The following is a 14,179-nucleotide window of genomic DNA, read 5'->3' on the forward strand; positions in this document are numbered from 1 at the left end:
TTTTGTAATACGTAGAAGTAGCTCCAAGTTATGATTTCAAGTTTGACGTTTTAGTAAAAAAGGTAAATTTATGTATTTTTGAAAACCAGTCTATATTAAATGCTGTAATCGATTATTGTATGTGACGGAAGCAAACTCGAGTTTATTGGTGTGACAACGAAATGCGATCAGAACTTACCGCAATAAATCGTGATAAAAGATAAAGGGAGGCGATAACAGGTGCTGATCCAATGCCATACATTTTAGTGCGCGGAAATTTAGCAGCGTACGGCCAGAGGTATCCTTGGAGAGTGTTAGTGTCAGGTCTAAAGGCGGCAGACATAGAACAGTTGAACAGATTTGCATCAGGGGGCTACTGTGACGATTCCACAATTGTATATATGCAACATCCCTGTGTAATTCTAACGGCTCTGGAAGTTCTAGGCTATAAAGTTGTTGCATCTTCATCTACCAGCGTCAAGCAGGATTATAATGAATACATGTGGACTATGAGAAAGGAGTTCACAGAACCTGAACCCATTGTGGTGTCACCAACCAAAGCTTTGGAGAAGCTACATTTGGAAAAAAGCCAAACATAACATGGAAATTCCAGCAAGCCTGCTAATGTCATCAGGAACTTATGGCTATGTAGCAGTTAAAGCCTCCATACATGCATCTGATAGTGCTGTGTTTGGATTGAATGATGATGAGATCAAAGCAATGGTCAAACGATTTTCAGATTATCGGAAGGAAATTATAAATGGAGTGTTGCTTAAAGCTTCCCCTATGGAAGTTGTTAATGCCCTGGGACAGCTTGGTTATAGAGTTGTAGCAACTACTGGAGAGGCTGAAGTCATATGGACTATGCAAAGGGACCTTTAAAATTCTTGGATATTTTTGAATATTTAAGTATTCTCTTCCTAGTAGAATTGAGTATTCTTTCAATAGTATTTTGTGTTTATATGGTATTAATGTATTTGTATAATGCACTGTGATTGTATACATATTTAATGTAATGCAAGCAATTCACTTATAACTTTTTTAGATTGTACATTTTTTGTAAGTTAATTTACCTCTTTTATTTGTTAACTTGGCAATTTTTAAAAAATAAAAAATAGTCTCTGTCAACTCTGTGTACCTCAATAAGTTATATCTACTACTGTATAATTATTTATAGACAATTGTCCAGGATTCTTAAGAAAAATGTCAAATTGTGGCAGCCACAACCACCCTGCTTGTAATTGTAAAAGTTCCACAGCATCTCAGACTTTAGATGAGCTCAATTTTGAGCGAGGCATCTGGTATGCAGCTCAATATGGAGACCTTCAAAGGCTCAAGAAACTGATTGAAATAAAACATTGCCCAGTAGATGCAAGAGACTCTGCTGGCTATACGGCCTTGCATTATGCTGCGAGAAATGGCCATTTGGACATATGCAAGTATTTGATAACAAATGGAGCTGATATCAATGCAACTACTAGGTCTGGGCTGGCTACGGCTTTGCATCGATCTTCTACAGCAGGTAAGCTGTGATGTTTTATAACAAATAATATAATAAAGATAAAATCTTCAGAAATATTACTTGAGGATCTTTCACTTCAATGTATGTCCATTGGAACAACTGGGCAATAAGCAACCACTTGCATTTGGGAATTCAGATGTTAAAATTTTCTAATCTTATAAATATATAAAGTATTCAATTTTCAGGACAAACTGAAATTGTACGGTACCTAGTTCAGGCAAAGGCAAACATTTTCCTCAAAGACATTGACGGTAAAAGTGCCCTGCAAAGAAGCATAGAAAGCAACCACAGAGACATAACGGAACTACTGTTGAACTACAAAGCAGAACTTACATAGTGGATAAAGCAGTTAGAAACCTTAAGATAATTTCATTAAGGCCTGTTTCACTCATTTGTTTGTTATGGCTTATGCTTAAATGTCGAATAATAAAAGTACTAAATGAAATTCTGCAAAAAAAATTTATTTCTCAACGGAAAGAGTGAGTATCACAACCTAATTAAAACTAAATTGATGTATTTTACTAACAAGTGATGTGCAAATATATCATGTTTTTTTGTTAACTTTTTTAATCAAAATTTCCCGAAATAAAATTATGCAGTAACTTTTTTATACTATGATCAACAAATTGGTTGGATGAGGACACGAAAAATTTTGCGAAATGACCTTAGTAAATTACAAAGAAATGTTTCGATGGAAAAAAAAAACATTCAAAGTCATAAGAGCTCAGCATTCACACACAATTTTCATTCCTAGCGGGTCGACTGAAGGTAACCATGTATAAGATAATGTAATACTATACTGAATGCGGTAACTTTTGATTAAACAGGTAAAAAAATTATCATATTTACTTCTGCAACAATTTGCATTATGAAGTGAAATACCCATGCTGTACAAATTATTTGATTACCTTCAAGCTTCTGAGATCAGTAGTTATAAAAAAGTGGATGTATATTTAGTCAATTTTCTAAATGAGAATAGTTTCGCATTTGAGAAGAAAATTGCTAACTTGCAACAATTAAAACACAATAACTTCCTTGCTGGGATGTATTGTAAGTCCTATTCCACACATGGCGTAATTTCCGTCGGCGGAGTCCACATAGAATCCGCCGCGAAATCCATTGGTGCACATCAGCACAGTGGATTAATTGAAGAAACCCATAGGATAGCAGGTTTATACTATACACTTCGCTAGCGAATCGGTCGTTGAAGGTTCGGTTATTTTATTAGGGTTTTGTTAACTTTATATGCGTCCCTGTTATTCATTAGTGGAATGATGGATGTGGATAAATTAATTCAATTAACTCAGAAACGTAAAAATGTTTCGGATGCGGGTAAGTAACTACGCCTATTATTACTTTGTTTTAAAAATATTCTCTCTATGTTTATGTCAAAACTTACATTCTATATCTGTATAGTACTGAACTGGAATTTGTTTCTTAGGGAGAAGGGAACCTGACACACATGACGGATTAAACGCGGAATTTTCATAGGCGGAATTGACGAGCGGAAAAATACACTTCCACTTGAACTAACCCACATATCCAGCGAAATAGATTTCGCTCTGCATTTGCCAGTTTCCCTTCTCCGTAAGAACCTAATGGTAGTCAGATATAGAACGTAATTTTTGACATAACCATATACAGAATATTTAAGTTATAATGGTTTTTTTTGTGATTTATTTGGCCCTGCAACTCAGGCAATTTGTTACAAATATTGGTAAATAGAATTCAAAATTCCTAAATGATGCTTCCTACTGAAAGGGTGTGGACTAACCCATCATCCTCCAGGTTTGTTAACATATTCATATAGTGGAACAACTTCTAAATGACGACCGATGCTTCTTAGGGCTCCTGCAATTATCTCACATGGGATATCGATTCCACCTGGCCTGGTTATCAGCGTGAATACAAGAAATCTAAATACATCCGCTTAAGACGAACACTATTTCCCAAATTTATTGGCACTGCGCCTCTATCACTTCAGATAACAAATATACAAAACACTATTTAACATCAAACGACACTAATTTCTACATATTCTATAATAGGTTTAGTTATTTACCAACATCTTCTTTTCCCTTATATTCGTCCACCCTTTTATCGCAAACACTTGGACGTCCTGAATTAATTAAATTAACATATCTACATCCACTATTCTACTATTTAACAGTGTTATTTAGTAAGCCCATCTGTTGGCATGTTTATGAAGTATACCAGTGTGCGTGCTCAGTAAAATGTCGTTTTTCAAAGTTAACGATAATAGTATATTATGCAACAAGTACAGTAAACAGCATTTGATTCACGAGTTTATTTGATACGAGCGGAGCGAGTTTTTAATAAACGAGTGAGTTAAAAAGTTTACCGAACGTGTTGCATACTATACTTTTTCTACGACCGTTAGTTTTTGGGTATATTTTCGCAAAACAACACGAATACATTTACTAACATTACCGTCAGAATTAACAAACGGCAAAGTTCAAACCGTGGGAAATATCTCCGAAAATCTCGGAAATGTCCATGGTAAAGTGGCGCTTCCCGCACGCTAGATCCGTGGGTAATTTACACACGGGAGTAGAAAAAGAAATAAAGTTAGTCTATGCTGAAATCTCAGTAGGCAAAGTGTGTTCCATTTCGGGGTTAACTAGAATTTCAACAAACAGAAAGCATATAAAGTTAACAAAACCCTAATAAAATAATATCGCGTTGATACTTTACAGCGGTAGCGTATTTTTCAGTTCGGAAATTCCGCCATGTGGTGAATAGTGATTGTGAGGTTAATTCTTTTCATCAAGTGATGACATTTTAGCATGCATTTACTGGGCAGAATTTATTACTAGACTATTGAGACCTTTGTATCCCACAATCTATATATCTTGTTTTAAAGACATTTACTAAAAGAAAAGACACAAAACTAATCTCAATTAGATTTCTAGTTTAAAAACGCCGGCTACTAAAATGACGCAAACAATACTAGGACTATAAACCTATCCAGACAAACGACTAGTAGATAAATACTAACGCATTGAGATCATGATTAAAATAGAACTATCTATAATATCTCCAGGGAGAGGTACCGATGTAACAACGGCGGCAAAGGGAGTGCCCGGATCCTTGATATAAGCCTTTTTGGCCCCATTTTCCTCCTTACGACTATTCTGCACAGTTCTCTTAGGTTTAAAGGGTTCGTCTTTACCGAAACGAGAAAATCGCACGACGGATCATTCGAATCCTTGCGCAGTGTTTTGGGATCCAGACTCATGCCCGATAAACGAAAACCTGCGTACACGATCATCCTTACCAGTTGCAAATTGCCATATCTTTTGGCTAAGCTGAGTATGTCAACGAATGCTCTCTCGTCACGAAGATTCACGTCGGCTCCGTGTTGTATCAGGGAAACTGTGGCGTGAAGATTTTCTAATATAATTGAATAAAATAGGACACTGCCCTGGTAGCTGGGCGCGTTCATGTTAGCCCCATGATTAATCAGGAGTTCCAAGAGGTCGTAAATGTTCGCCGGCACGCGAACATCCTGGACGCAAACGTGCAACGCCGTACGACCGTCGATGTGACTCATGGCGTTTATGTCCGCTCCTTTGCTCAACAATAACCTGGAACTGAGGTTCGGAAACTCCCGAAAGAAACCGGTACCCGCCGTTTAATACCTGATGATGGATAAATTTTTTCTAGAACACGCTAGCATTAACGGTGTATACCCGTGCTCGTCTCTGACGTTGAGAGCCGTTCCTGCTTCGATTAATAGTTTCACCACTTTAAAATTGTTGTTGGATATCGCGTTATGCAACAAATGATGCGAATGGATTATTCTAGCGCCCGCATTAAGAAGAATTTTTACCTAAAACAAGACACCTGTTTGTATGGTTTGTTATAAGGAATCTATGCCATCAAGCAACCGATACAACCAGGGAGAGATTCCAGGGTTTGGGGAGCTTCTATGTTCTATGGTAGACATGCTTGTAGAATGCAACGGAAAATAAAAGTGTTAAAAAACTTATGTTATTTAAATGTTATAGACAATAGCACGACAGAATCTACAGATTTATTTTATAACACTCAATATATTTTAAACTTTATCAAACAAAACTGCCAATAATCGAGCGACAATATTGTTGGGTATTTGTTTAGTGTAGTAAAATTAGACTTTTGAAGAAAAAATTTACAAACTATAAAAGTTTTGGTACTGAACTCCCAGTATAAACCCTAATACAGCAGAGTTCCCACCGGCCCGCTCCCAAGCTTCAGAGTTTTGCTCATAAGCCGTAAAAATGTGATAAAACTTTTTATAAAAAAAAATTATATCATAGCGTATCTTCCACCCAACGCTATTAAATGACCTTGGCGAATAAATCTAGATCTCGGCGGGAAGAGAAAAATAATTATCATCTCAATTATTAACGAGCAAAAAATGAACACAAATAAAATGAAACAAGCGTTCTTTCTCTACCAGGCTAGCATAGGATAAAATATTTAAATATTTTGAGCTCGTTTCAACACTACCTTTCAGATAGATTCAAGTTTTCCGACCCACTATGGCAATATTATCTTTTGCCAATGAAGTGAAGTTGAATACGACTACCACCTTTTGTAAATCGCTCCGAAGAAGGCAAAAATAGTGCAACTAAACGCGTGGGCCAACAAAATATTAATTTTGCAATCCTTTAAAACTATCGTGGGAAATATGCACCCTTTCCTTAAAATTTATTTCCTTGTACATATTTCAAAAAGGGGTCCTTGTCCGACTGAGAAAGACCGAATATGAGTGTAAGCAAATCGATCCCTACCCAACAAGTTTTTCATAATTGTTCCATCTAGCAGCTAGAGCGGAAATCGCTGCTTCCCGCTCTTTACTTTCAAGATTTTGAAATAAATTCTTATGCGAATCACTAATTGACGTCTTTTTCAAAAATTATTTGTTTATGTATAGAAATAACGCATACCAAATATCAAAACTCAAAACCCAATAGTTCAGTTTCAATGCTTCCTGATCTATATAAAAGAAAGAATACTTTAAGTTATCAATGCCAATATACATTAAAATCAGTATTTGGGTTTCCTTTTTTTTTTTGTTGAATAATTTACATTTTATTTGATTTACCATTTGAATTTTAAAAACTAGAAAACTTTAAGCTGATTACAATACTATATTGGTTTAAAACTAGTGCATAAATTTTCTCCGAACCTCAGCAAAAGAAAAACTTTCGGTGTTTTGTGTGTTAGATGTCACCATAAACATATCCACTAAAGGTAAATTATCAGATTGACCTTTTTAAAAATCGGATTCAGTCATTTTCAAAACTTCCTTTTTAATACTAAACACAAGATAACAAAATCAAGCGACTCGATTAAGACTAAAATTTAAATTAAAACTATCAAGACGAACGCGTTGTGGTTCTCTAATGGCTTCTCTATGCTACCGCCCGGCTGGCACGTAGTCTTGCAAGCGAATCAACGTCACAACAGGTCAGAACCAATTGCAGCGCGTTTCAAACATAATTTATTTAGCAACATTTTTCGAATTAAAATTTTGTTTAAGTTCTCTATTATAGGAGCCGTTGCGGAAGAACTTTAAATGGGGCTGGAGAACAACTACCAAAATGCCAGTGGTTACGACTGAATTTTTCAGTTCATTTTCTGCGGTTGTAAAAAGGGACGTGGAAAGAGATCCAACTGTGTGAAACTTGGTTTGCGTTGCACAACAATGTGTGTGTTTATCTGTTTAACTTTAAATGTCGTCGAGATGAATGATTTTGCGGAGGTAGACAATTAGATAGTTATATTTCATTAATGGGATAGGCCTACACGGAAAACCACGTCAATACAAGCGGCATCGAGAAGATGAATGTACCTCAAGGTTGGTACGGAAACGAGTTCAAAGTACAGAATCATAGGTATAAAAAACATTATATGACCACTAACACTTGCTAATAAATATTTTATTTTATGTGGCCCTCCTAGAGAAAGAGCTGATTTTTAATTTAGATTCATTTTTTGCTCATTCTAATAATTCTCGAGATAATCGCCGCAAAACACGGCGCTGGGTTAATTTTTTCTCTTCCCGCTGAGAATTAGGTTTATTCTCCAAGATCATTTATGAGTCTTGGGTAAAAGATACGCAAAGACATTAGAATTTAATGGAGAATATAACAATTCCTATAATAATTTCTCTTCGAAATTACCGTTTACACTTTTGGAGGTAGTTTTTTAGCTCCCACCGAGGGGATGGAAAAACTTTCGGATCTGGGTTCTTTCTGTGATTTCAGTACCAAAATTTCAAAACTTTATACATTTTTCTATTTGTCGTGATGCAGAAACATACCACTGCCGCATTATTAGACCATACGGCTAATCTTAGTGGAGTCAATCCACCAGGTTCCTCGTGGTTGACGCGCGCCCCATTTGTTACTAATATTTTAACAACTTCTTCGCAGCCTTGTCGTACTGACAATGTTAAAACAGATTTTTCTTCCACATCTAGAGCATTTATGTCGGACCCCGATTCTAACAAGAGGTTTATGACGGCCATGTGCCCTCCTCTAACTGCCACATGAAGAGCAGTTTGCCTTTGCCTGCCACCGTAAACATTTACACTTGCTCCTCTGCACAGCAAACATCTAACCATTTCCGAGTCTCCATTCGCGGCTGCCATGTGCAGGGGATTGAAATAACAAGCATCATTTTGATTTATATTTAAGTCTTTTCCTAAATTATCCATAAGATATTCAACCATGTCAATATTTCCAGAATTGACAGCATAATGCAAGACGCTTTGTCCATGCCTGTCCAACCGACCAAAATCCTTATCAGGAGACTCTAATAATACTGAAGTGCGGTTTAGAATGCTGGCATACCTGATAATAAAAATACAATAATACAGGGTATTCCGAAATTATCAACTATAACAGCATACTCTAGGTCCAAAATAAGCCCTAGTTTCCTAGATAAACCCTATAAAAAAACCCTAAAAGGAATGGACCTGAAAATGGTTTTCCATTAATATTTCTATAATCGATAGTAATTTTGACATGCTAAAATTAGAAATGTTAAATTTTTGGTGGGAATGGGTGTGTTCTGTTATAAGAAAAAAAAAGAAACCCACAAAAAGTTATTGCAGTTATTGTTACCTGTATCAATAAAAAATTGTTTGACTCTCATATTTTTAGAATCAGATTGAGGATGCCAAAATAACATAACCGTTAATTTTTTCCGAAATATTAATAAAAAAAACTATTTTATATACTGGGCCTTCAAACTTTTCACATATACATTTTTTTAAATAAGTGTAGGGGATTTAATTAGATCACCCCTAGCATTCTTCTTAACTAGATTCAAGGAGAAACTTATGCAATGGAAATATTTTTTATTTAGGTGCTTTTGTGTTTTGCATTTTTTTCCAAAATACTTAGATTTCCAAAGAAAAAAAAAATCTACAGCAGTGCATAACGAAATCAAAAACTTTATTATATAAAAAAAACTAGTGGGCTTCTGTCACTTCTTAAGGTGTTTCTTATTATTGCTTTATTTGACATTGCTCAGTGAGTTTAATTACAAAACAGGAATAACTTAATCAAAAATTTATTATATAATCATTTAATTGTTCAATAATAAGAATTTTAATTCAATAATAGTGGCGCGCAAACGGAAATTCCTTGGATGCTTGTCTCATCCATAATAGATCAATTAATTTTAGAAATGTTCATGAATAAATTATTTTTAAAATCTAATTGGTTAGAAGATCATTGATAATGTATTTACAAAATACAACTGTTTGGCAGCACCCAACCAAATCATTTTTCTAACATTTTTATTTTTATAATATGCAATGCTTTACATTTTTTTTGGAAGTTGTATCAAGAAATTGCAGGAGAAAAAAGTTTCTAGTAAATGGGTCTATCAAAATTAATTTTTGTACATGTCATTGCCTAAGTTTAAATTTAGTTTAAAGGAATGATAGGGATAGTCTAAATCTTCCAATAATATATCCAGTTTAGAAAGATGTAAAAACTTATGTCACTCAAAAGTTAATATATATAATTACCATTTGTACATGTTTATTGTATCATCTACAGGATCATCTTCTTGAGGAAAACTACTATCGTTAACCTCCATGTCCCATTCTAATCCCTCCATACCTTCAGGGGTGGGACCATCACCAAAGTCATTTTCCTCCAAATCTCGACAAACAACAAAGTATCCTATGTTCTTGTACATGTTTTGGTTATTACATTCTAGCTGTAAATATTGAGGTTTAGGTCTTGGATCCATTGAAGTCCTGTGATTATGGTACTCCAACAGGAGCTTTAAGAGGGCCAAATTTCCAGTTTGTGCAGCAGCTCCCACAAGAGTCATTCCATTTGAACATATTTTATTTATGTGGATATCTAAAATACCATTCGTTTAAGTAACCAACATAAAGAATTCGCTGGAAGTTACATACCTTTATTTAAGATGATATACTTTAAATCGTTTTCGAAAATGGCCTTCATAAAGCACTCATTCGAAGTGTCCATAGTTTGGACCCCAAGATAATCTATTTACATTCCTGCGAACGATAATAATAATTCTGCATCACAATATAACTATATCAATATTTAACCAAAAATTTCATTCACTATTGTTGTTGGTGTCAACTATGCCCCAACTTTTCTCTGCTGCAAAGTGTTCCCAAGAAACTTTTCAAAGTTAACTTGTTCTTCTTTTGCGTTTCACCACCAAGATTGTGCAAGCAGATTCATTAGAACTATCCGCTCATTGCCGATTATTAGAAACAAAGAAAAATAATGCAATTGTGTTTTGGATGTTTTTACTCTAAGGTTATAGAACAATAAATGTCTTATACTTCACTCCGTTCAGTTAATAAATTGAAAATTCATATTGATATTATTTGCCCTTCTATCAATAATTTTCCATGCTATGCGACCGGCATTGTTTACATGGCAGGTCATAGTCTGCTAGCTTTTTTATATTTATCTTAGCTTTCGAGGTTAAAGAAAGTTTGTGTTGGAAAAGGAATTTTTCAGCTGTTTTTGACTGCCTTTATTTGTGGAAAAAATATGTCGACAATTACTTCTCCTTCTGTGGAACTAAGTTCGTACCGAGATCAACATTTTAAGGTAAATTAGAATCAGGCAATAGTACAAAAATCACTAAAATTTGAGTTATAGGGCACTCGGGCAGAGCAGGACAAGCTGCTAAGGGTGTCGTCTACTTTGTATGTTGGTAACTTATCATTCTATACCACAGAGGAACAAATATATGAACTTTTCTCTAAGTGTGGTGATATAAGGAGGATTATTATGGGTTTGGATAAATATAAAAAAACACCCTGTGGGTTTTGTTTTGTTGAATATTATAATAGGGCAGACTCTGAAAATTGTTTAAGGTAAACAATTAGAGCAAAATGAAAGGTACCCGAAATTAAACTTAATTTTAGGTATATTAATGGTACTCGCTTGGATGATAGGATAGTTAGAACTGATTGGGACGCTGGCTTCATAGAGGGTAGGCAGTATGGACGCGGAAAGACTGGAGGCCAGGTAACTGTAACTATTATAATCGAAAACTGAAACTATGTTGTTCATTCTCTAGGTTCGTGATGAATATAGAACAGATTATGATGCCGGGAGGGGGGGGTATGGAAAAATTATCCAACAAAAGTTGGGAAATACAGAAGTTCCTGCTTTTTTGAGATGAAGTAGTGTGTAAAAAAACTCTGTAAAATTTAAAATGGTTTTACCAAATAACAGAACATGTAACTAAATTATAAGATCTTTGTAAAGAAGACAGATAATATTTTTCATTCCCCAAAATATCCAGTTACACATCGATTGGATATTACCTACAAATTTAGGAGCAATCAGATGTTTTCACATTTTTCACACATTATCCTCTGCTTTCAGACGTTTGTTAATAATATTTTCCTGTTATGTTGCAAAAATGTACCCAAAAAGTAATGGTTGAGATAAAATATAATATGTAACACCTTTGACAAACTTTCACGCGCTTTGCTTGTGCCAAAACAAAACTTACGACCTGAATGCAATTTATTAAACTTGTTGGATAATATATACTATTTTTTAAATGACGGCAACTATGAGCTAGGGTAAGTGAATCAGATTGGCAACAGAATTAACAAAAATTATTAACCTAATAATTTTATTAATCTAAACATTAAAATTAACTCTTTAAAAAAAAATAAAAACCCTTTCTGGAAAACTTTATGTTTAGCTGTATGCTACTAGTAATATCTTATTTATAAATGGATAATTCTAAAATTATTATTTATTCGGAAGAATCTGGTGTGTGCCAAGCAATCCTTTCCTCATAGAATTGGATAACAACTTGTGGGCATTTCATGTTTGCTTCTTTGGCAGAAACCAAATCCGTTTCGTCAGTGCCAATCCACTTCATGAGAAACATTAATTGTCCAGTTGAGTCTGAAGCTCCAATAATCTTTTCCGCTTCTAAGCCTTTATCAAATCCAGACTTCTTGGGTCCTCCTGATTTGTTTTTTTCTTTTGATTCTGGCTTCTTCTTTTTTTTGTCTTGCTTTGAGACATTTTCCTCATCAGAATCTCTTGTAGATTCTTCAACCTTTTCTTTTTTCTTTGTTTTTTCATCATCAGAGTCAGAATCAGCCACTTTTTTGCTCTTTTTAGATTTTTTTTCCTCTTTATCATCTTCTGTTTTCTTTGATTTAGGTTTTGAATCTGACTTCTTCTTTTTGGTTTTTGGTACTGAATCAGATTCATCATCTGATTTTTTCTTTTCATCTCCTGAATCATCTGCCTTGGACTTTTTAGTTTTGGGTTCTTCATCCTCTTCTGGAGAAACACTTCGGCCTCTTCTTTTCTAGAAAGAAACATGACAAACCCTATAACGCATTCCTCAGCAGTTCTTCATGGTCCACAAAGGAAGATACGTAAAATCATTAAAAAAACTTATTCAAAACAGGAAATGTTTTGAGACAAAAATTTGGTGATTAAAGTTTCAAAAATTGTGAGGGGATTGAATTAGAGTTGTGTCAATCGCGATTGATTCGGTTACTTTGATTCAATGATTTCATAGGATCGAACGACCGAATCCCGCTTCTTCGTAACGATTCGATTACTTTCTTGTCTCTCGCTGCCGCCTTGTCCGGTCTGAAGTGACCGAATACAGGACGACCGATCGACCGACCCTACCAAAACAAATCGAATTCCCCGGAATACGATTCATTTGAATGGTTTAAGATTTAAATGCATGACTGAGACAGGCTACGGAAAAGAAATGGAAGTATTGTTATAATTATTCTATAGTAGTGAGTTGCGACATTGATTATGTGTTGAATAGAATATTGAATGAACTATCTATTTCCACACAGGTATTTGATTTAAACAAATTAATGTATTACTGGTACAACCCAATATGTAGCACCTATTTTGATAAAATTATGATTCAATAAAAAGCAGAACACAGCTAAATATTATACTAACTAGAACAGAAAACATAACATATAGACACAACAATAATTCAAATGAATCTGAATCGGTGGTTCAGACTGTTCGGATTCAATGACTATTGCCGCTTATGTTGGCATCAAAAAGTATCGAAATGAATGATTGATTGAAATGATTGGGTCCTTTTCAAAATCGGTCACTGATAGATTCAGTCCTGCTAAAATGAACAATTGACACAACACTAGGTTGAACACCTGTCAATCAGACAAATTAAACAAAACTCAATTTGGAACATCACATGTTAATGATTATTAATTACTTCGATCGCGCTTGAAATTATGTATTTTATTTAATTTAATCTAAACGTCAAGTAAAAACATAACAGCAAAGAGCTGTACCTTTTTCTCATCAGAAGCATTGGAGTCAGTGGAATCGTTTGAATCTCGTCGTACCCGCTTCTTATCTTTAGTGGACGATTTTGCTTTGTTAAGTTTTCTGTTTCGCTCAAACTCTTGAATTAGATCTGGGCAATCTAAATTTTCTTCGGGTTCCCAGGTATTGTCATCCTCGCTATAACCCTTCCATTTTAAAAAGTATTCAACCTTTCCTTTTACCACACGTCGATCAATTATTTTTTCGACGGAATACTCTTCTTCACTTTCGCTACTTTCGTCCGTTTTTGACTTCCCCATTTTCTCTGAAAATACAAAATGCATGGGAATATATTTCCGACGCCATGATCTTTCGAGTATTGCCGACTATGTGATAGATGGAAGAAAAAAAATACTTAAAGCATGGGAATAATCTATAAAAAGCAACAGAATATAAGTATATATACCTTGAGCAAGTTGCTTAGTCTCCGAAATCTATGGAATTTTACTTGAAACACGACGCTATCTCCTTGGCAATCCAAAACAAACTCCGCCAGGAAAATGGCGGTTTTTGGAATCAGCAATACCAACACCAACACTAAACACTAGGTGCATAACTGTGATTCAAGGACTCATGGTTTGTTAATTTGTTTTACCGTTTAGATAGCATAAACTGGCCGCGTGATTTCATATTGAATTGAGTAGAATTCCCAATAGGTTTGAAATTTAAATTGTTTAAAATTCTACTGTTCACATTTTCCTTTGATTTTATTTTTCATAATTTTTTTGTTGAAATATTAATTTAGGTAGCCAATTTAAAAAAAAAAAACTGTTTCATTTCTTTCGCTACTAAT

The 14,179-nt window shown here is 34.7% G+C and overlaps 4 protein-coding genes across 5 annotated transcripts; 2 read left to right on the top strand and 2 right to left on the bottom strand.

Moving 5' to 3' along the window:
• Positions 1 to 12: 12 nt before the first annotated feature.
• On the top strand, positions 13 to 723 carry LOC132697104 (uncharacterized). The gene has a single exon (XM_060662396.1). The coding sequence runs from the start codon at positions 231 to 233 to the stop codon at positions 576 to 578; it is 348 nt and encodes a 115-aa protein (XP_060518379.1). The 5' UTR covers positions 13 to 230; the 3' UTR covers positions 579 to 723.
• Positions 724 to 1,847: 1,124 nt separating this feature from the next.
• LOC132697101 (putative ankyrin repeat protein RF_0381) lies at positions 1,848 to 10,147 on the bottom strand. 2 transcript variants are annotated; one of them, XM_060662391.1, is made up of 5 exons: positions 9,954 to 10,147; positions 9,555 to 9,897; positions 7,836 to 8,367; positions 5,164 to 5,354; positions 1,848 to 5,109 (listed from the first exon to the last, which is right to left on the bottom strand). In XM_060662391.1, exons 1-5 carry the CDS (start codon positions 10,024 to 10,026, stop codon positions 4,551 to 4,553), a joined length of 1,698 nt encoding a protein of 565 aa, XP_060518374.1. In that variant the 5' UTR covers positions 10,027 to 10,147; the 3' UTR covers positions 1,848 to 4,550. The 2 variants fall into 2 exon arrangements, with proteins under 2 accessions (XP_060518374.1, XP_060518373.1); XM_060662390.1 differs by having other exon boundaries at positions 1,848 to 5,115.
• A 273-nt stretch (positions 10,148 to 10,420) lies between these two features.
• On the top strand, positions 10,421 to 11,581 carry LOC132696435 (nuclear cap-binding protein subunit 2). Its single transcript, XM_060661248.1, has 4 exons — positions 10,421 to 10,629; positions 10,681 to 10,898; positions 10,950 to 11,052; positions 11,105 to 11,581. Exons 1-4 carry the CDS (start codon positions 10,570 to 10,572, stop codon positions 11,207 to 11,209), a joined length of 486 nt encoding a protein of 161 aa, XP_060517231.1. The 5' UTR covers positions 10,421 to 10,569; the 3' UTR covers positions 11,210 to 11,581.
• Positions 11,582 to 11,659: 78 nt separating this feature from the next.
• LOC132696434 (chromobox protein homolog 1-like) lies at positions 11,660 to 13,941 on the bottom strand. The gene is made up of 3 exons (XM_060661247.1): positions 13,793 to 13,941; positions 13,353 to 13,651; positions 11,660 to 12,367 (listed from the first exon to the last, which is right to left on the bottom strand). The coding sequence occupies exons 2-3, from the start codon at positions 13,644 to 13,646 to the stop codon at positions 11,798 to 11,800; spliced, it is 864 nt and encodes a 287-aa protein (XP_060517230.1). The 5' UTR covers positions 13,647 to 13,651; positions 13,793 to 13,941; the 3' UTR covers positions 11,660 to 11,797.
• Between the last annotated feature and the right edge of the window lie 238 nt (positions 13,942 to 14,179).

The sequence above is a fragment of the Cylas formicarius genome, unplaced genomic scaffold, assembly GCF_029955315.1.
Source record: "Cylas formicarius isolate icCylForm1 unplaced genomic scaffold, icCylForm1.1 PGA_scaffold_1__22_contigs__length_36826433, whole genome shotgun sequence".
Classification (NCBI taxonomy): Eukaryota; Metazoa; Arthropoda; class Insecta; order Coleoptera; family Brentidae; genus Cylas; species Cylas formicarius.